General features: G+C 42.6%; 1 protein-coding gene across 5 annotated transcripts in view; it reads right to left on the reverse strand.

Moving 5' to 3' along the window:
* LOC143768640 (cell adhesion molecule CEACAM1-like) overlaps positions 1–23,854 on the reverse strand; it is a 114,780-nt gene that overhangs the window by 45,647 nt on the left and 45,279 nt on the right. For all 5 annotated transcript variants that reach the window (XM_077257286.1, XM_077257285.1, XM_077257284.1 and 2 more), the window contains exons 3-6: positions 20,234–20,500; positions 16,733–16,990; positions 9,778–9,906; positions 9,223–9,278 (exon numbers count right to left, since the gene is read on the reverse strand). In XM_077257286.1, coding sequence (XP_077113401.1) covers positions 9,223–9,278; positions 9,778–9,906; positions 16,733–16,990; positions 20,234–20,500 — 710 coding nt within the window. The remainder of the gene's footprint in view (positions 1–9,222; positions 9,279–9,777; positions 9,907–16,732; positions 16,991–20,233; positions 20,501–23,854) is intronic.

Below are 23,854 nucleotides of genomic sequence, written 5' to 3' on the forward strand. Positions count from 1 at the left end.
ATTAGTCTGAGGATGGAAAGCAGACGAAAAAGACAAATCTATGCCCATCCTAGCACAGAATGCCCGCCAAAATCTAGACACGAATTGGGTCCCTCTGTCAGAAACGATATTCTCCGGAATACCATGCAAACGAACAACATTTTGAAAAAACAGAGGAACCAACTCGGAAGAAGAAGGCAACTTAGGCAAGGGAACCAGATGGACCATCTTAGAGAAACGGTCACACACCACCCAGATGACAGACATCTTCTGAGAAACAGGCAGATCCGAAATAAAATCCATCGAGATGTGCGTCCAAGGTCTCTTCGGGATAGGCAAGGGTAACAACAATCCACTAGCCCGAGAACAACAAGGCTTGGCCCGAGCACAAACGTCACAAGACTGCACAAAGCCTCGCACATCTCGTGACAGGGAAGGCCACCAGAAGGACCTTGCCACCAAATCCCTGGTACCAAAAATTCCAGGATGACCTGCCAATGCAGAAGAATGAACCTCAGAGATGACTCTACTGGTCCAATCATCAGGAACAAACAGTCTACCAGGTGGGCAACGATCAGGTCTATCCGCCTGAAACTCCTGCAAGGCCCGCCGCAGGTCTGGAGAAACGGCAGACAATATCACTCCATCCTTAAGGATACCTGTGGGCTCAGAATTACCAGGGGAGTCAGGCTCAAAACTCCTAGAAAGAGCATCCGCCTTAACATTCTTAGAACCCGGTAGGTATGACACCACAAAATTAAACCGAGAGAAAAACAACGACCAGCGCGCCTGTCTAGGATTCAGGCGCCTGGCAGACTCAAGGTAAATTAAATTTTTGTGGTCAGTCAATACCACCACCTGATGTCTGGCCCCCTCAAGCCAGTGACGCCACTCCTCAAAAGCCCACTTCATGGCCAAAAGCTCCCGATTCCCAATATCATAATTCCGCTCGGCGGGCGAAAATTTACGGGAAAAAAAAGCACAAGGTCTCATCACGGAGCAGTCGGAACTTCTCTGCGACAACACCGCCCCAGCTCCAATTTCAGAAGCGTCGACCTCAACCTGAAAAGGAAGAGCAACATCAGGCTGACGTAACACTGGGGCGGAAGAAAAGCGGCGCTTAAGCTCCCGAAAGGCCTCCACAGCATCAGGGGACCAATCAGCAACATCAGCACCCTTCTTAGTCAAATCAGTCAATGGTTTAACAACATCAGAAAAACCAGCAATAAATCGGCGATAAAAGTTAGCAAAGCCCAAAAATTTCTGCAGACTCTTAAGAGAAGAGGGTTGCGTCCAATCACAAATAGCCTGAACCTTGACAGGATCCATCTCGATGGAAGAGGGGGAAAAAATGTATCCCAAGAAGGAAATCTTTTGAACCCCAAAAACGCATTTAGAACCCTTCACACACAAGGAATTAGACTGCAAAACCTGAAAAACCCTCCTGACCTGCTGGACATGAGAGTCCCAGTCATCCGAAAAAATCAGAATATCATCCAGATACACAATCATAAATTTATCCAAATAATCGCGGAAAATGTCATGCATAAAGGACTGGAAGACTGAAGGGGCATTTGAAAGACCAAAAGGCATCACCAAATACTCAAAATGGCCCTCGGGCGTATCAAATGCGGTTTTCCACTCATCCCCTTGCTTGATTCGCACCAAATTATACGCCCCACGGAGATCAATCCTAGAGAACCACCTGGCCCCCTTCATACGAGCAAACAAATCAGTAAGCAGTGGTAACGGATATTGATATTTAACCGTGATTTTATTCAAAAGCCGATAATCAATACACGGCCTCAAAGAGCCGTCTTTCTTAGACACAAAGAAAAAACCGGCTCCTAAGGGAGATGACGAAGGACGAATATGTCCCTTTTCCAAGGACTCCTTTATATATTCTCGCATAGCAGCGTGTTCAGGCACAGACAGATTAAATAAACGACCCTTAGGGTATTTACTACCCGGAATCAAGTCTATGGCACAATCGCACTCCCGGTGCGGAGGTAGTGAACCAAGCTTGGGTTCTTCAAAAACGTCACGAAAGTCAGACAAGAATTCAGGAATCTCAGAGGGAATAGATGATGAAATGGAAACCAAAGGTACGTCCCCATGAGTCCCTTTACATCCCCAGCTTAACACAGACATAGCTTTCCAGTCGAGGACTGGGTTATGAGATTGCAGCCATGGCAATCCTAGCACCAAAACATCATGTAGATTATACAGCACCAGAAAGCGAATAATCTCCTGGTGATCCGGATTAACACGCATAGTCACTTGTGTCCAGTATTGTGGTCCATTACTAGCCAATGGGGTGGAGTCAATCCCTTTCAGAGGTATCGGAGCCTCCAATGGCTCCAAATCATACCCACAGCGTTTGGCAAAGGACCAATCCATAAGACTCAAAGCGGCGCCAGAGTCGACATAGGCGTCCGCGGTAATAGATGATAAAAAACAAATCAGGGTCACAGATAGAATAAACTTAGACTGTAAAGTGCTAATTGAAACAGACTTGTCAGGCTTCTTAGTACGCTTAGAGCATGCTGATATAACATGAGTTGAATCACCACAATAGAAGCACAACCCATTTTTTCGTCTAAAATTCTGCCGCTCGCTTCTGGACAGAATTCTATCACATTGCATATTTTCTGGCGTTTTCTCAGTAGACACCGCCAAATGGTGCACAGGTTTGCGCTCCCGCAGACGCCTATCGATCTGAATAGCCATCGTCATGGACTCATTCAGACCCGCAGGCACAGGGAACCCCACCATAACATCCTTAATGGCATCAGAGAGACCCTCTCTGAAATTCGCCGCCAGGGCGCACTCATTCCACTGAGTAAGCACAGACCATTTGCGGAATTTTTGGCAGTATATTTCAGCTTCATCTTGCCCCTGAGATAGGGACATCAAGGCCTTTTCCGCCTGGAGCTCTAAATGAGGTTCCTCATAAAGCAACCCCAAGGCCAGAAAAAACGCATCCACATTGAGCAACGCAGGATCCCCTGGTGCCAATGCAAAAGCCCAGTCTTGAGGGTCGCCCCGGAGCAAGGAAATTACAATCCTGACCTGCTGTGCAGGGTCTCCAACAGAGCGAGACCTCAGGGACAAAAACAATTTGCAATTATTTTTAAAATTTTGAAAGTGAGATCTATTCCCTGAGAAGAATTCGGGCAAAGGAATTCTAGGCTCAGACATAGGTGCATAAACAACAAAATCTTGCAAATTTTGTACTTTCGTGGCAAGATTATTCAAACCTGTAGCTACACTCTGAAGATCCATTTCAAACAGGTGAACACAGAGCCATTCAAGGATTAGAAGGAGAGAAAGAGAGGAAGGCTGCAGTATAGGCAGACTAGCAAGTGATTCAATTATGAGCACACTCAGAACTAGAGGGAAAAAAAAAAAAAAATTTTAGCAGACTTCTTATCTCTCTCCTTTCTCAGCAGTAATTTAACCCTTTTTGGGCCGGTCAAACTGTCATGATTCTCAATGGCGAGAGAACATAGCCCAGCATATATAAGTACTAGCTCTTGGAAGATGGAAACTATACTGACCATGAACTAAAACCTGCCGCACAACTAGAAGTAGCCGGGTAGCATGCCTACGTTTTTTTTATCCCTAGATGCCCAGCGCCAGCCGGAGAACTAACTAATCCTGGCAGAGGAAAATACAGTCCTGGCTCACCTCTAGAGAAATTTCCCCAAAAGGCAGACAGAGGCCCCCACATATATTGGCGGTGATTTAAGACGAAATGACAAACGTAGTATGAAAATAGGTTTAGCAAAATCGAGGTCCGCTTACTAGATAGCAGAAAGACAGAAAGGGCACTTTCATGGTCAGCTGAAAACCCTATCAAAACACCATCCAGAAATTACTTTAAGACTCTAGCATTAACTCATAACACCAGAGTGGCAATTTCCGATCACAAAAGCTTTCCAGACACAGCAACGAAACAGCAGCTGTGAACTGGAACAAAAAGCAAAAACAAACAAGGACAAAAGTCCAACTTAGCTGAGAGTTGTCTGGTAGCAGGAACATGCACAGAAAGGCTTCTGATTACATTGTTGACCGGCATGAAACTGACAGAGGAGCAAGGTTATATAGCGACTCCCACATCCTGATGGGAGCAGGTGAACAGAGGGGATGATGCACACAAGTTCAATTCCACCAGTGGCCACCGGGGGAGCCCAGAATCCAATTTCACAACAGGCACCAGACCCTGACAAGGTCACCGAGATCAAGAACTATCCGAAACCCAGTAACATCCATGAAGTCCGACAGTTCCTCATGTTGGTAGGCTACTACAGAAGATTTATTAAAGACTTCACCAAGATAGCCACACCACTGCAAGACCTGTTAGTGGGCCAATCCAAGAAAACCAATGGTAAGAATACCACGTTTGATTAGAATGACAGGCTGGAAGGATCCTTCACTCGGTTGAAGTTGGCTCTCATGGGAGATGAGGTACTGGCCTACCCAGAATATGACCAACCGTTTGTGCTGTACACGGATGCCAGCAACGTGGGATTGGGAGCAGTACTGTCCCAGGTCCAGAAGGGCAAAGAAAGGGTAATTGCCTATGCCAGCAGGAAGTTTCATCCTACAGAAAGGAACCATGAAAATTACAGCTCCTTTAAGCTGGAGTTCCTCGCCATCGTCTGGGCGGTAACAGAGAGGTTCAAGCACTACCTGGCCTCAGCAAGATTCACGGTCTACACGGACAACAATCTGCTGCCTCACCTGGAGACGGCAAAACTAGGTGCCTTGGAGCAGCGATGGATGGCCCGTTTGTTCAACTATTAATTCACCATCAAATACCATGGAGAGCGCAAGAATGCCAACGCCGACTTACCCGAGATGGAAGAGGATCCAGAGGTACTGGAAGAGGTAGAGTTACCAGCTTTCCTTCGCCCTGGATCAACTCAGTACTCTCATTATGGGAGGAACAGGCACAATAACAAACAAGAAGCCACACTGAACCCATTGCCCCACCATGGATGGGCAGAGACCCAGGACATTGACCCCGCGGTCCGTCTGGTGAAAGAGCTGCTGATGCAGGCAGATTCACACCCTGGTCCAGATGATCCACAAGAGACGCAACAACTGTGGAAGGAAAAAGGCAAATTATTTATCTATGATGGTAAGCTGTGCCGGAGAAACATCGACCCACGCACTCACGAGTTAGTCTGGCAGATAGTGGTCCCAAGACAAGATGTGCCAATGGTTTTGGAAACATACCACGATGGAGCAGGATACTTCGGATGGAAGAAGTTGGAGATCCTGCTACGTGGAAGGTTTTACTGGATTGGCATGAGAAAAGCCATTGAAAAGTGGTGCTGAGAGTGTGGACCATGTAACCTGCGCAGAAAGGATCGTGACAGCCAGAGGGCTCCCCTACAGCCCATAGTCACCAAACAGCCACTTGAACTGGTGGCCTTAGGCCACATGAAGCTAACTCCAAGCCAGTCAGGCTATGTCTACACTTTTACTATTCCTGGTAGTTGTACCTGTCAAGGAACAGACAGCAAAGACCGCAGCCAAAGCCTTCCAACAGCACTTCTGTAGACCACATGGATATCCTGAGAAGGTACGTACTGACCAAGGACCAGCCTTTGAAACGGAAGTGTTTCAAGAATTCTGCAACCTGTACGGATGCAAAAAGATCAGAACAACACCGTACCACCCGCACACCAACAGAATGTGTGAAAAGATTAACCAAGTAGGGATTGACTTACTGAAGACCTTGCCTTTACATGAAAGAAACTTATGGTCAGAAAAGTTACCAGACTTGGTAGAATTGTACAACCACATTCCAGTGAATTCCATCAACTGCACTCCAGCATACCTGATGAGATAGTAAACTACCTGTTGATCTAGACATGGGAGTCCTAACCCCAGAAAATACCTCACCCGAAACAGATTGAGATACTAAGAGACAACAAAAGTACTGCCAAGTACAAGAGTGCGTAGAAAGAAGTCTATCACAAGCGAGACAAAAACAAGAGTGAGACTATAACCAACGTGCCCCTGCAATTCCCTTGCACCAGGTGAACAAGTGCTAAAACGTAAAAGAAGAATGCACAAACTAGACGACTAGTGGGAAGCAGAACCGTATACTATCCTACCCTCAAACTTCGACAACACAAAAGTATGCCTAATAAGTAAAGATGGAGGCGAAACTTTGACTGCAGTATTCAGAGATCATCTCAAAGTATGCCCTGATAAACTGAGGAACAAATAAATTAACCCAGGAACTTCTCAACCTATGGAGGAAGAAGAAAAGAAGATCCATACTGTTGTTGGAGATTTTCCCCAGTCTTGGACTCAAGTACATCAGGCCATAGTGATACCTGTCTTGACTTTTCCCCAGCTGGAAATACCAGAACAAAATGTGATTCCAGACCATCCTGAACCAGAAGAGACTTTACACCAGCAGGTTCAAGCAGCAAATGTCACCCCAGCAGTGGAACCAGAAAATCCACCCTCTGCTATTGGTAAAACTGTCAGACCTATGGTGAATCTGAGAAGTCGCAGGCACTTACCCAGTTTACCTACAAATGCAGGCCGACAAATGGTACATGCACTAGTGGGTACACAACAGCAAATATGTTAGACCAGGAATTACGTAGGTCTACTCATAGCACCAAGGGTCAAATCCCAGCCCGTTACAGGGACTGTCAATAATTGGTGTTACCTGTTTAAAATGTTTGCATATATTCCGTTACAGGTTTATAATGGACATTGAGGTAATGGACAGTGATTACCCAAAAATGTTCATTGTAAATAGTTTGGCACCCTCAAGGTGCACCCTGGTTCTGCCCAAGAACTATGTTGGGGGTTTATGACGGGTCCCTCTCGTCAGTACTGTTAAATTTATGAACATGACACCCTGGTATAAGGCCAGATATACTTTTATAAAATGTTTTGTTTGCAACATTCAAGAACCGTGCCTCCCGTAAGGAATGAAAAGTCATTAACTTGTTCTAATGTATTTCTAATGTATTTACAAAAATGTATTTTTTTAACCTGTTGTTTATGTTTCATTTTCCCAGTCCAGGAGTACTGGATTTAACAGGGGAAGGGGAATGTGGCACCCCAGGAGTTCGGGTACCACAGTAGTGCTGCCTTCCTCTCGGGCAGGGTACTGCTATGCCTGGAGACAAGTGAAATTCCCTTTGACAGGTTATCAAACACGCAACACCGTCCAAATCCAGGGCAGGAGGGGGAGCTCAAAACCCTGTTTTAGGGCAGCTTCCCTCAATAAAGATCCTGGTTTGGAGGAGGAGTCAGATTAGTTTGTACAGACAGATTGTGAGCGAGGACAGACAGGAAGGGAGCAGTGAGGAGAGGTACAGGAGTCAAGAAGGCTATGAGTAGGCCTCCAAGGAGTCAGTGCGCAGATACCGGGTACAGGGAACCTGAAGCTTTTGTGGAATTCTAAGACACAGAGCAGAACCGGAGGGCATAGGATTACACTGACATAGCCCATTCGCACATGTGGTACAGCAGCACCCTGGAGCCTGGAGTCACCGTGCGGAGGCCCCCAGAAGGGACGGCTCAAGCTGCCTACCATACAGGTACCTGTCCCAGGACAGGGGAAACAACTAGGACCCTGTTTTGAGCACTTAGTGGCAGCAGGGAACTCAGACACAGCAAGTGCAGAGTGGAAGGCCCCCAACCTGACTTGCCAAGGGGATTCCACTTGTCTCTGAACTGCCTGGACTCCTAATGTACCTGTTGCCGGAGCCCTGGACTGTGGCCTACCATCTGCAGCAAACCAGGTAAAGACTTACAACTTGTCTCCTCCATTTATTCATCAGGACATACCATCATCTTGGCCACACACCATAGGACCCCTGGGGACCCCGCTTCACCTGTGGGAAGTGTAACACCCGTGCTGCCACAACATCCCCCAGGGGACCCCTTTAATGCAGCGTCGGTCCCGCTACTGACCGAACACCACAGGTGGCATCACAACAGACTTTGAACATTTTCCCCTTTAAAGACCGTTCTCCTTTAACGTTGAGCCCGAGGGCCACGGACCAGGTCGCAGCCACCGTGACATCCCCCCTTGAGACCAGACCCGGTACCGAGTACCCCACTGCCCTGGCTGGGCGACTCAGATTGATTATGAAAAATATATATTAAACTATATGCAATTATCCAATAAAGTGGAATAATATGTATGCAAAGTGCAAAAGGAGTGCTACATAGAATATGCTGCAAACTATGACATACATCACTGTTTCCCCCTAAGCATGTAATAGATGAGCCCTTCCTGACACAGTCTCACAAGAGACCACACAGGGGGAAAAAGATAAGAAACAGTAAACATAATAAGACTGGATAAAAAAATCACTCAGATATTTGCACTTGACATATGTTTTGCCTTAGCTTCATCAGGGGGCATATAAGCACTTTTTTCCCTTTATATCTATCTCTGTTAGTGGTGACACTCTGATATTGCAGAATAGAATTTTTACATTAGGAACATATTTAAGGAAGTCATCTTTCCCCAAATCTACTATCATATATCTATTTTAATTTGGCATGTAACACTATATCAATTGTTGTATTTTGGAGCTATTATTTTAGATATATTTGGAATCATTGGATTAATGTAAACATAACCACTCATTTCTTTATTGAGATTTATAATGCCGTCTCGAAGTACATGCTTTAAATCCTTTTATAGGTTAATACTAACGTTATTTTATGGATCAGGCAAAAAATATCTGAAATCACAAAACTCCACCCACTGAGCAGAAAACAAAAAACAAACAAGACAAACAGCACTTATGCAACAGACTTCAAAAAGGGTAAAAATAGAAGGATAGATTGGGTGCAAACAAAAAAAGGTGCAAACTAGACAAAGTGTAATGGTAATGATGAATTAGGTCCTCTGTGTGCACATAGCCTTTGGGTTTGTGTACATGGCCTTTGGGTATGTATACATGGCCTTTGGGTATGTGCATATAGCTTTTAGGGTATGTGTACATGGCCTTTAGGTATGTGCGCATAGCCTCTGGGTGTCATATAAACATCCGTGCAGTGTTCTACCATCAGTGATTTTACTATATACTGTTAAATATAGAGCTATAAGTATTCCAGCTATATATAATAATTTCCCAAGAGTTACTGGTGCCAGGTATTAAAAAAAAGAGGATATAATGGATTTTCAGTAAATATTTCCATGTAATTGTGTTTCTATGCCTTTGTTAGAACATTGTCACCTACCTGCATATTTACAAAATAATTATTGTATTCATGTCTAGTCTGTGGTGTCTCTGTCTCTGAGGATAAAAAAATATATAATATGAAGAGACCATAATATGAACTGTACTTTAACCTAATGACTTTTTATCATTATGAATCACTTTAACCCCTTCACGACCTATGACCTATGTATACATCATCATAGGTCTTGTATTTCCCTTTGATTCGGTCTTTGGCACATGACAGCTGATTTAATCAGCTGTCATGTGTCCCTAACAGTCGCAGGTGGAATTGCAATCCACTTGCGGCTGTTAACATGTGAAATGCCGCTGTCAATCTCTGACACTGGCATGTAATATAACCGAGTCAGAAGTATATCACAAACCCCAGCCATCAGCGCCCTTGCCACATGATTGAAAGGGAGTCGATGGGTTGGTATGACAACCGGGAGTCTGCAGAAGACCCCTGTGCTTGTCATTGCTAATCGGCATAAACCTTTGATGACAAGTAATTATTTCCTCTCTTTATATAAGATATATATAGATAAAGATATATATATTCCAGGATTTTTCTTACCATTTCTCCTTATTTTCAATAATTTCCTTTGCCAGTAGAAATTTGAAATTATATTTAGTACAACACTTAAGATTAGAGCAAAGGTAAGTCCAAGTATAAGTCCAGTGGGCTGTTCACATATCAACGACGCTATAATTGAAAAAGAAAAGGTGGAAATAAATAAGAATACACTATATGAAAAAAAACTAATAAGACACACATTATAATCATTGAATTTCGATTTTTCATTCAGTCTCATTAGCACATGGCATAGCATAAGAAGCCAAACCGAGCTGTCCACTTGCATACACATGTTTTAAGGAGTTTGCTCCTTATCAGTTTAAATGGCAGGGATCTTTGAAAGGTCGATATTAAGTTTTAGGATAGGGTTGATGATTAAGACAGGGTGGGCCATTTATATGGATACACCTGGGTGGGCCATATATAAAGTTGGATCCAAAATGGCCAGCTACAAAATGGCCACCATGGTCACCACTCATCTTGAAAGGTTTTCCAGCTCCCAAATACTAATGTGCCACAAACAGGAAGTTGATATCACCAACCATTCCCATTTTATTTAGGTGTATCCATATGCATGGCCCACCCAGGTTTATCCCCATATATGGCCCACCCTGTACATTTCTTTATCATGTAAAGGTGGAGAAGATGATGAACTTCTACTCTGAAAGCTTCTAATTTATTATCTTGTGTGACCTGTATATTATTGTGTATGTTATCTTCATGTAGGCTGCAGTTTTCCTGTATTCAGGGTTGATAGGGTTAACTGTAAGGCCAGCCCATGGTTTGGGGAGGAGTAAGTGGGTACTAGGAGTGAGTTACTCCTGTTTTATGGGTTATTTCAAGTTCAGTTTCAGAGAAAGATGATACTCTCCGTAGTCTCAGCCATATAGGGTGCGTGCAGGAGAACAGACGTTCAGAAGTTAGTACTATCCTTCAGTTTCAAGTGATTATGAAAGCATTTCACCTCTAGCAGGCAAATTGGGGCACCTAGTGGAAGACAAATAGTGTTTGCCAAACTTGGAGGTTTTAGAGAAGGAATATGGAATCAGCAAGGCTGGGACACGTCGAAAAGGTATAGAAGCTAGAAGAGCTCCCTCAATCCCTTAACCTCGGGAGGTATTTTCGGTTTTGTGTTTTCGTTTTTTGCTCCCCTTCTTCCCAGAGCCATAACTTTTTTATTTTTCCATCATTATAGCTATGTGCGGGCTTGTTTTTTGCGGGATGAGTTGTAATTTTGAACGACACTATTGGTTTTATCATGTCGTGTACTAGAAAATGGGAAAAAAATTCCAAGTGTGGTGAAATTGCAAAAAAAAGTGCAATCCCACACTTGTTTTTGTTTGGATTTTTTACTAGGTTCTAAATGCTAAAATTGACATGCCACTGTGATTTTCCAGGTCATTATTGCGCCATTTTCCGATACCCGTAGCGTCTCCATTTTTCGTGATCTCGGGTTGGGTAAGGGCTTATTTTTTTACGTGCGGAGCTGACGCGTTCATGATACAATTTTGGTGCAGATATGATCTTTTGATCGCCCATTATTGCATTTTAATGCAATGTCACGGTGACCAAAAAAACTTAATTCTGGCTTTTTCCTTGTTTTTCTCGCTGCGCCATTTAGCGATCAGTTGTTGATAGATTGGGTGATTCTGAATGCGGTGATACCAAATATTTGCATGTTTGATTTTTTTATTGTTTTATTGTTTTATTTTGAATGGGGCGAAAGGGGAGTGGTTTGAACTTTTATATTTTTTTATGTTTTTAAAAAACTTTTTTTTTACTTTTGGCATGCTTCAATAGTCTCCATGGGAGACTAGAAGATGCCACAACCCGATCGGCTCTGCTACATAGAGGCGATGAACAGGTCGCCTCTATGTAGTAGAATTACTCACTTGCTATGAGCACCGACCACTGGGTGGCGCTCACAGCAATCTGGCAGTGACAACCATAGAGATCTCCAGGAGACCTCTAGTTGTCATGCCACTGAACCGGTGACCTGCGATCACGTAACGGGGGAGATAAATGACGCTGTCAGCTTTTGACAGCGGCATTCAGTGGGTTAATAGCGAGGGTGGATCGCGATTCCACCCGCAGCTGTTTCGGTCACATGTCAGCTTTTCAAAACAGCTGCCAGGTGTTGGGAAAGATATGAGCTTACCGCCGGAGCCCACATCAAAGGGAGGATGTTTGACATCTGCGTAAATGTACGCCCGATGTCGGAAAGGGGTTAAATATTCCACAGAGTAGTGTACTGGGTAAAGAGTTCACAGCGAGACACATCAACCCATGTGGACCTGTACTAGGAAGATGGAGGTCGTCAACTTAACCTGTTATACGTCAGCAATGTTCTTCCCAAGTTATGTGACGCCATCCATAACCAAAATCTTTGGACCTCTGTTATGCAATGCAGATGAATAATTCCACTGTTTAACCTACTACATGTTGTACATGGTTTCAAGATCAAATAAACAAGAGTTATTTTTATTAAATATGTCTGCCTCATTCTTAACGATAACAAAGGGTTCCCAATTACTCCAAGATATGGCAGCCGTCAGTCTGAGAGTGACAGCAATGAAAGAAAATGTATGTGCACACACCCAGGGACCCCTGTATATGGTGTTTAGAGTGCACAAGGTACACATTGGCCAGAAAGTACCCTTACAATCATAATATACACAGTGGGGAAAATAAATATTTGATACATTGCTGATTGTGCAAGTTTCCCAACTACAAAGAAAGGAGAGGTCTGCAATTTGTATCGCAGGTGCACTTCAACTGTGAGAGACACAATCTAAAATTAAAAACCAGATAATGACATTGTAGGATTTTTACATAATTATATTGCATTTTATTGCATGAAATAAGTATTTGGTCACCAACCAGCAAGAATTCTGGTTCTTACAGGCCTTTTCGTTTTTCTGTTAGAAGCCTCCTACTCTGCACTTATTACCTGTATAAAAGACACCTGTCCACACACTCAATCACTCTCCAACCTCTCCACCATAGTCAAGACCAAAAAGCTGTCTAAGGATAACAGGGACAAAATTGTAGACGTGCACATGGCTGGGATGGGCTATAGGACAATGAGCAAGTGGCTTGCTGAGAAGGCAACAACTGTTGGCATAATTATTAGAAAATGGAAGAAACACAGGATGACTGTCATTCCTCCTCAATCTGGGGCTCCATGCAAGGTCTCTCCTTGTGGTGTAAGGATGATTCTGAGAAAGGTCAGGAATCAGCCCAGAACTATATGGGAGGATAATATGGTCAACGACCTGAAGAAAGCTGGGATCACAGTCTCAAACATTACGCCATCATGGATTAAAATTCTGCAGGGCACGCAAGGTCTCCCTGCTCAAGCCAGCACATTTCCAGACCCATTTAAAGTTCACCAGTGACCATCTGGATGATCCAAAGGAAACATGCGAGAAGGTCTTGTGGTCAGATGAGCCCAAAATAGAACTTTTTGGTATAAACTCCACTTGCCATGTTTGGAGGAAGAAGGAGAAATACAACCCCAAGAACCTCATCCCAACCGTTATATATGGTGGGGGAAACATCACACTTTGGGGGTGCTTTTCAGTAAAGGGGATGTGACGACAGCACCATACTGAAAATAGGATGGATGGGGTCATGTATCGTGAGATTTTGGCCAACAACCTCCTTTTCTCAGTAGGAACATTGAAGATGGGTTGTGGACGGGTCTTCCAGCATGGCAATGACCTAAAACACACAGCCAGGACAACTAAGGACTGGCTCAGTGAGAAGCATTTCAAGGTCCTGGAGTGGCCTAGCCAGTCTCCAAACCTGATCCCAATAGAAAATCTTTGGAAGGAAATAAAACTTAATGTTGCCCAGCGACAGCCCGAAAACCTGAAAGATTTGGAAAAGATCTGTATCAAAGAGTGGGCCAAAATCCCTGCTGCAGTGTGTGCAAACTTGGCAAAGAACTGCACAAAACGTCTGATCTCTATAATTGCAAACCAAGATTTTTGTACCAAATATTAAGTTCTGCTTTCTACTTTATCAAATACTTATTTCATACAATAAAATGCAAATTAATTATTTAAAAATCATGCAATGTGAATTTTCTGGATTTTTTTAAGATTCCGTCTCTCACAATTGAAGTGTACCTATGATAAAAATTACAGACCTCTTCATTTTTTGTAGGTGTGAAAACTGGCAAAATCAGCAGTGTATCAAATACTTAATTTCCCTACTATATGTTATGATAGTGTAGTAACTCAGTTGAGGAAAAAGATAAGACACTAAAAAGAGCAACTAACTCTGCCAGTTCAGTGCAGACTAAGGATCCTGACCTTGCAGTCCTTAGTGGTAACTGTGTGAGTTGATATAGCCCTAACCATAGTCTACACCAGTGTTTCCCAAACTCTGATCCTCATAGACCCCAACAGATCTTGATTTCAGGATTTCCATAGTATTGCACACTTGATGGAATTAGTATCAACACATCAGAAATTGCCATAGGATCTCTCACATGTGCAATACTAAGAAAATCCCTAAAACATGAACTGTTGGGGGCCGTGAGGACCGGAGTTTGGGAAACACTGGACTACACTATGGTAACTCATACCAATGCTGCCTGAACGACTGCCGAGAGCTTCACATTCCTCCTAAAGAACCAGAAAACAGGGCAGAGTGCAAATTACCTACAAAAAGGAAAGTGTGCTGAAATAGAAAAGATCCCAGAGTGAGTAAAACAAATTATGAAATACAAAATAAAGGATTAAATATGTACTGTTAGAAAATAAACTTCTTCTTAACAACTAATAAACTATTATATAACCAAAAAAGGGAAAAATAGTCTCACTGAGTCAAAAACCATACAGCACCCATGTGCCTACGTATACATCATAAATATGTGAGAACTATAAAAATATCAGAAGAAGCAAATAATAACCAATTAGACTTTAATAAGCATTATATCAAAAAGAATAAATAACAGACAATATCAGAAAACAGATTTGAGGACCAAATGAGGACAAACAGAGACAGTAAAAAATGAAAACAGTCGGGTTTGACAAAATTACCCATCCCTTTAAGGCTCTTAGATAAAGAGTCTATTGAAAGGCACCAAAATCATAGCAATTACACCCCTGTAAAATAATATAGGTGTGCCCAAATGACCAAAAAGAGTAACAGGTACAGTCAATCATAGGTAAACCTGGTCTGCTAACCTAAACATTCCCATCAGATTTCTGGAGGAAATAACAGTGTCAATAGTTATAATCAATCCATAGGTAAAGGTTCATTGTGCAATCAATTATTATATCACTAAACTGTACCTGAGGTCATAGTTCCTCTACAAAGGGACGGATATTCATCTCTGCACCTCACTGTGCTGCACATCGACGTATGTTTCGCCCACTAGGCTTCGTCAGGAGCCTTAAAGGGACAGGTAATTTCAGCAAACCTGACTGTTTTCATTTTTTATTGTCTCTGTTTGTCCTCAAATCTGTTTTCTGATATTGTCTGTTATTTATCATTTTTTATATAATACTAATAAAGTCTGATTTATTATTATTTGCTTCTTCTGATATTTTTATAATTCTCTCATATTTATGCTATATACGTAGGCACATGGGTGCTGTATGGTTTTTGACTCTGTGAGACTATTTTTCCCTTTTTTGGTTATATATTCTAAATGCTTTGTTGCAGTTTAAGGAAGTTGCTTTTCTATATGGGAGATTGATATAGGTTTTGTTGTTAACTAATAAACTATTTCTTAACAGGAAACAGAAGAAAGGTGCAGGATAATGAATACATCAGCAAAAAGATAAACCCTAGCTGGTCTTTCATTGACAGGCTTTAACTACATTAGTAGGGCTGGACATGGACATACAAATGAGACTATCACAAGCAGGAAATACCAGCAGGGGAGAAGCATATAAAGTTGCACCCGAATGGTGATAGGGCAGACAAATGAGTAAATGAAAACACATTTTTATCCTAAAAAGACAGCAGCAAGGATAACAGAACACCCAGAGAAAAGGTGTATCTGATGTAGCTCGGCTAACAGAGAAGCCGACCAAAAAGCACAGGCTCGGGTTTATACCAAAATGCATGACAATATTGTTTTCTTCAATCATTTTAGGTTGGGGAAAGGAAATAAAATGTGACAAACCTATTTTATTAGAGGACCATGGCTAAAACAGTAAACCATTGTTTTTGATGGATCATTTTGTCTGGACTGTTATTTTCTAATTCCTCTTTTTTTTTGCTATATTGTCTGTGCCCAGGTGGTTCATCATTGTTTATAACCTTTACAAAAAAATACAAAACCTGTTGCTACTCCAGAAAAAGAGATAATACGGTTTTGATGGCTAACAAAGAACGAACCATTGCTATTCTAGTTTATAAATACTCATCATGTTGCTATTTCATAAAAAAGGGATAATTTTTGCTCCAACTACACAGCATGTCGATAAATAGCAAGATAGCCGGCATTTTCCATCCAAAAAACATTATTTTTTAAATACTTTTTAATTAAAAAAAAAACAAAAAAAGTCATTGCATTATTTAACAGGCTGTTGGTTACAATCTGTTGACCCTCAGCCATATATATTGAAGTCACAATGACATTACTAAGGCTGTGTTTGCATTAATGAGCTTGAAAGGGATCGGAAAGAGTCCTACAGACATCTTTTAAAGGCAATTTTAAGATTTGAGATGCTTTTGATTTGCGGTGAATTGATAAGCCGCCAATCATGCTTACTTGCAAAATTCATCCAAGCTGGCAAATTTGAAGTTCAAAACATTTGCTCATCTGTAATGATCTACATCAGGTTTAGTAGATCCAAAAGTAATGGACAGAGAGGTTCTCTAGGTTTTGCAACCATACTGTAAACACATATATTAAATCTGGTAATACTTCAACTATCTGAAACTGTAAAACGGTTGCATTAACAATGAAACCATTACTTTATGCCTTTACCTGCAGTCACAATCACATATGTAGAGCCTGTAGCAGACAGGAGAGTCACCGGGTTCCTCGCCACACATGTGTACAGTCCTTGATCCTCAGGTGCAGCACTACTAATATTATATTTGCTTGTCTTTCCCTCTAAGTCTGCGCCATTGATTTTCCATTGATACTCAGGAGGTGGGAAAGAATCAGCAGAACATGTTAAAGTGAAGGGAGATCCAGGCTTCACAAGTAATTCTCCTTCTATTTGTATCTTATCTGGGCCATCTGCAAAACAAGAGGACAGTAGTTACATTGGGTAAAGGTACCTTCACACGAAACGACTTTGTAACGATATCGCTAGCGATCCGTGATGTTGCAGCGTCCTTGCTAGCGATATCGTTTAGTTTGACACGCAGCAGCGATCAGGATCCTGCTGTGATGTCGCTGGTCGCTGAATAAAGTTCAGAACTTTATTTGGTCGTCCGATCGCCGTGTATCGTTGTGTTTGACAGCAAAAGCAACGATACCAGCGATATTTTACACTGGTAACCAGGGTAAACATCGGGTTACTAAGCGCAGGGCCGTGCTTAGTAACCCGATGTTTACCCTGGTTACCAGTGTAAAATGTAAAAAAAACAAACAGTACATACTTACATTCGCATCCCCCACCGTCTGCTTCCCACACTGACTGAGCGCCGCAAAGTGAAAGTGAAAGCACAGCACAGCGGTGACGTCACCGCTGTGCCCTGCTACTGCCGGCGCTCAGTCAGTCAGTCAGTGTCAGGAAGCAGACGCCGGGGGACGCGAATGTAAGTATGTACTGTTTGTTTTTTTTACATTTTACGCTGGTAACCAGGGTAAACATCGGGTTACTAAGCGCGGCCCTGCGCTTAGCAACCCGATGTTTACCCTGGTTACCCGGGGACCTCGGCATCGTTGGTCGCTGGAGAGCTGACTGTGTGACAGCTCTCCAGCGATCAAACAGCGACGCTGCAGCGATCGGCATCGTTGTCGCTATCGCTGCAGCGTCGTTTCGTGTGAAGGTACCTTAAAGCTGCCAATGAGATAATTTAGTGTAATAATGGAATAGGGTCCTCACTAGTGATGAGCGAACCGGAGCAGTAGAGTTCGAGGTCCGTACCGAACACTTAGTGTCCGTGCATGGACCACAAACACGGACTTCTGCATGGACCCATAAACATGTACTGATGTTACCTGGTGATACAGGTGTTTCTCAAGCTGTCATTTGTGAAAAACTGGCAGTTCTGATTGGCGGTAAGTTTGTTACCTCCGGTCAAAGCGCTGCGATTCCCATGCTATCAGATGACCGGCTTATGAGAGTACTACTCTCATCATCCTACAACTGCTCTCGCTGATAGCAGCTAGTGCAGGCGAGTCTGATGAGAGTAATCATCAGCCGGCACCTGTGAAATAAATACATTTAAAAAAAGACGTAGGGTCTCCTATTTTTGGTAACCAGAGCAGGCAAATACGACAGCTGTGGATGCTTTCTATTGGCTGTTTATCAAAAATAGAGGGGTCACCAAACCATATTTTTAAATTATTTAAATAAATAATTTTAAAAAATAGTGTGAGGTCCCCCCCATTTTTGACAACCAGCCAAGTTAAAGCAGACTTCTTTGGGGCTAGTATTCTCTGGGAAGGGGCCATGGATGTTGGCCCTCCCCAGCCTAATAATAGCAGCCCACAGACACCCCAGAAAAGTTGCATCTATTTGATTAACCTCGCTCTTTCAACTTTCCCTGGTGCAGTGGCCAGTGGGGTAATAGTTGTGGGGTTGATGTCAGCTTTGTAATGTCAGTAAATAAAGATAAACAGGGAGCACCACTAACGGGCGTAAAAATAGCTGGAGTCTTAGATATATAGGGGTACTGCACAATGCACAGGATAAAGCAATGCATCAAAAAAGGAAAGAACCATGCATATTAGGCGCACACCCAAGATATTGAAGAAAAATATATGCAAAGTTTATTGGTAGACAAACCCACAATAAAAACATTTAAAAGACAAAACACATCACTTGTAGTCCCATGACACTATAGAGTATACAATATCATATTCAAATGACAGAAACATACCTAAAACGACACCCCATATACATACAAGAGTTGCACATGAAATAGACAAAACCCTGTTCTGGGTGTCCCCAGAAAACCAGACAATGGAAAAAAACCCTTCTGAAAGGCCACAATAAGCCCTTTTTAATCTTATGGGGAAAATAACATAGATATCCCATTGAAGTAAGAAGAAAAAAATCTCCCTTAAGGCATGAAGTTAGAGAGGGAGCTGCCATATAGAGCAGTGAGGAGGAAAGCATGTACCAAGGGATTAAACAAGAAGGCTGAGATCGCGATCACTATATGAGGCAGTCCACTGCAGGGCGTCAGGGGTCTAAAAGTCAAGAGAACAGTAGTCCTGGGACCAGAGTGATGTGGGAAGCCCCATGCGTATCGCTGCAGAGCTGTGATTTTTGCTCACCGTTCTTGTGATCATTTTGACCCCAAGGGGTGAGATTTTGCGTGGAGCCCCAGATCGAGGGAGATTATCAGTGGTCTTGTATGTCTTCCACTTTCTTACTGCTCCCACAGTTGATTTAATCACACCAAGCTGCATGCCTATTGCAGATTCAGTCTTCCCAGCCTGGTGCAGGGCTACAATTTTGTGTCCTTCGACAGCTCTTTGGTCTTCACCACAGTGGAGTTTGGAGTGTGACTGTTTGTGGTTGTGGACAAGTTCAAAAAGGAGCCATTACTACAGGCAATGAGTGGAGGACAGAGGAGCCTCTTAAAAAGAAGTTACAGGTCTGTGAGAGTTAACTTACATCTGTCTAAACAGTTAAAATAGTAGAACCAGCAATTAAAATTATTTCCGTTGCAGCTATCACATCACATGGTACATGGTATAACTCAGCTAATCAGAAGACACTAATACATCCTCTATGAAAGCAGAGGCAAGGAATTCAGCAGCCACTTTGTGGTGAAACTGGATAGTGAAAGAATATGGCAGCTCTCAGCTTAGCCATAGAGATGGGGAGTAAAATCCATAAAACACTTTAGACACTGTACTGATAGTGTATGACAGCAAAGCAGTGAAGAAGATTAGTGTGTGTGGAACAGACTGTTGGGTATCTCTTGTTATATCATTTGTTTACCCATAGCCAGATACATTGAGGTCACTTGGGCATTGCTAACATTATATTCAAGAGCTTAAAAGGGGTTGAAGACAGTCTTAATAGTCCTCAAAGTGTTATACACATCTTTTCAGTTTAATTTGAGAAAATTTTGACATGATTGAGGCTGGTGATTTTGAATTTTAAAAGATTTGCTCATATCTAGTTAGAAGGTGTATGCGGCTATCACTTGCATATCTGCAGATCTTCCAGCAAGAATTTGATTGAGGCCCTGCTCCATAGTAAAGTGGGACCTACAATACGCCCTTGTTTGTCTTAAAGGAATGCAACAAAATGTCTTTAATGATCAAACCCATACAAATATTCTGGTTACTCACAGAGTACAGTAACTGTATACAGATCACTGACATCATTACTGGCAATATTCTGAGCTTCACACTGGTATTCTCCTGAGTCTTCTCTCTTAACACTAGAGAACATGAGAGTCCTGTTGTCTTCAGATAACTTAGTTTCCGAGGAGATGTTGTCATCTTTCTTGGTCCAGCTTATGGTCGTATCATTTGAGGTGTTACATGTTAAGGTGAATGGATTACTTTCATTAGGTTGTTTGATGGATGCTGTGATTTTAGGTTTAGTGACCACGTCTGTAAATTGAGAAATATAGAAGACAGTTATAGAATTTCCTATTTAGATCAAGAGTAGAATGTAAGTAAAAAAAAGTAAAAGCAACAAGTTCTCAGAAAATTAAGGTAATATTAGAGAATTCTGAGTTAAACATGACCTTTTCAACCAAAATTTTCATGTTGAACAGTACACACAATAAAAAAGTGCTGCAGAGCAGAATAAAGCATTTTTTTAAAAAAATGTGCCACTCTGTTGCGGAGATATTAGCAATCAAATTATTTTCCACTTAAACAGTTAACTTTCTTTTAAGTCAAGGGGGAATTTACAGAAAGATGTCACTGGGGGCGCGCACTTCTTCCTGTCTCATGTGGACCAATCACAAACAGGAAGTAACACATTGGGGAAATAAGAAAATGCCACCACAAACAGTTTGCTCTCCTCAATACAGAGTGATGGCGTGCTTTAGCACAGCAGATCTGAGTGTGATTAACTGATAGCTTTTATGTCTAGCTGTCAGTTGAATCTCATTGCAAACACTTCTAGTAGCTCTCCTCTCATACTGCTGGCAGCTCTGCCAATCGTTTACAGATATCCACATAAAAGGGGGCAAGAGAACACACTATAGCTTAGAACACACTCAGTGTGAGACATAATGACAGTCTTCTCTCCTCAGTGCACAGTGTTTACATGTGCATAGATAACCTGAGTGTGATTAACAGCTTTCAGATTTCATCTCCAGCAGTCAGTGTGGACAGTACATCATATTTGGCAGGTCTACACTCACTTTGGTAATGCTAATGTGCATTTGATCCTGCCAATAAAGCTCATTTGAAAATAAATGTGACAGAAGAGCTACTAGAAGTGTTTGAAATGAGACTCCACTTCTCCAGCACTGCCCCTCTTTCACACTGACTGCTGGAGATGAAACTGAAATCTGTCACTTTGTCACACTGAGTTCTGCTGCGCTCCAGCACATTTCATGACTATGAAGTGTGGAAACCAGACTTGTTTGTTAATGCTACCGTGGAGTAGTGTTCTTCTTTCCACAGTGTGTTGCTGCCTGCATATACAGCGGGTGAAATAAGTATTGAACACATTACAAATGTTCTAAGTTAATATATTTCTAAAGAAGCTCTTGACATGAACTTCTCACCAGATGTTGGTAACAACCAATCAAATGCACACAAGCAAAGAAATCAAACCATTGATGTCCAATGTCCATATATTAAGTTATGAGTAATAATGAGAAATGACACAGGGAAAAAGTATTGAACACATGAAGAAAGAAGTGCAAAAAAAACATGAAAAGACATGACACCAGCTGAAATGTATCAGTAACTAGAATGCAATTCTGCAACTCAGTGAAAAATAATATGAGCTTCTTCAACTGATGGCCTATAAAAAGGTGTTTCATTATCAAAGCGCCCCACAAGAAACAACTCATGATGGGTAAAACCAGTGAGCTGCCTCAATACTTTTGCAACCTTATTGTTGCAAAACATACTGATGGCATTGACAGAAGAATTTTTAAACTACTGAAGGGTCAAATGAGCACTGTTGGGACCATGATCCGAAAGTGGACAGAACATATTTTCTTCATATACTAGCAGGTGCTCCCTGCAAGATTTCAGACAGAAGAGTAAAAATAATTATCAGAAGAGTTGTCCAAGAGCCAAGTACCACCTATGGAGAGCTACAAAAAGACCTGGAATCAGCAGGTGCATTTGTTTAAAAAAAAAACAATATGTAATGCACTCAACCGCCATGGCCTGTTTGCACAATCACCATGCAACCTCCATTGCTTGTATGCAGGCTCACCACACAAGACTATATTGCTAAGCAAAAAAGTATATTCAAGTGCGTTTCAAGTTTAGACAAGCCTGTGAAATCCTGGGAGAATAAAGTCTGGTCAGATAAGACCAAAATTGAACTGTTTGGATGCTATAATGCATACCATATTAAAACACCATACCAACAGTGAAGTGTGGAAGTGGGAACATCAAGGGCTGTTTTTCAGACTATGGCTCTGGCAAACGCCATGTAGTTAAAGGAAGGATGAATGGATGAATGTACCAAGACATTCTTGATAAAAATCAGCTGCCATCTACCAGGATGAAGAAGATAAAACAACGGTGGACATTTCAGCAAGCCAATGATTGCAAACATAAAGCCAACAAATTATTAGAAATAATTGGTTTCGGAGAAAGAAAATAAAGCTGACAGAATTGCTCTGCCAATCACCTGACCTGAATCCAATAAAGAATGTGAGGAAGGAACTAAAGATCAGAACTCATAGAAGGAGCCCAAGAAGAGACTTTCAGGATGTTAAGAGTGTTTGTGTGGAAGAATGGGCCAAAATCACGCCTGAGCAATGCCTGCGACTAGTTTCACCATACAGGAGGTGTCTTGAAGCTGTCTTCACCAACAAAGGCTTTTGTACAAAGTATTAAATAAATTTCAGTAAGCGTGTTCAAGGCTATGTGCACACGGAGCGGATTTGCCTGCACATCTGCAGCGGATTGGCAGCTGCGGATTCACAGCAGTTTTCCATCAGGTTTACAGTACCATGTAAACCTATGGAAAACCAAACCCGCTGTGCCCATGGTGCGGAAACGCTGCGCTGTATTTTCCACAGCATGTCAATTCTTTGTGTGGATTCCGCAGCTGTTTACACCTGCTCCTCAATAGGAATCCGCAGGTGTAAAAGCACAGGTGAAATCCGCGCAAAAAGGCAGGAAAACCACAGGAAATCTCTGCGTTTTACCTGCGGATTTTTCAAAAACAGTGCGGAAAAATCCGCACATGAATCCGCAACGTGGGCACAGAGCCCAATACTTTTTCCTGTGCAATTTCTGTTCTCCATGTTTAGTGTGGCATGCACAGACACACTCCAATGAGAGGTCTTACCCTGGGCATGCTGAGAAGGGGAAAAGCAGGACTTAGGCTACTTTCACACTAGCGTCGGGAACAACCCGTCGCTGCGCGTCGGGCCGACGTTCCCGACGCTAGTGTGGTCTCCGCCGCACAACGGGGGCAGCGGATGCATATTTCCCACGCATCCGCTGCCCCATTGTGATGTGCGGGGAAGTGCGGGGAGGTGGGGGCGGAGTTCCGACTGCGCATGCGCGGTCGGAAAAAGCGGACCGTCGGGAGCAAAAAACGTTACATGTAACGTTTTTTTCTCCCGACGGACCGCTACCATACGCCCAAACGCCGCCAAACGCATTCACCGTTTGGAAATGCGTCGCAAATGCGTCGCAAATGCGTCGCTAATGTTACTCTATGACGAAACAACGTATCCAGCAAAAACTTTTGCTGGATGCGGCGTTTCGCAAAAACGACGCATTTGCGACGTATTGCAGTTAACGCTAGTG

The sequence above is a fragment of the Ranitomeya variabilis genome, chromosome 4 (assembly GCF_051348905.1).
Source record: "Ranitomeya variabilis isolate aRanVar5 chromosome 4, aRanVar5.hap1, whole genome shotgun sequence".
Classification (NCBI taxonomy): domain Eukaryota; kingdom Metazoa; phylum Chordata; class Amphibia; order Anura; family Dendrobatidae; genus Ranitomeya; species Ranitomeya variabilis.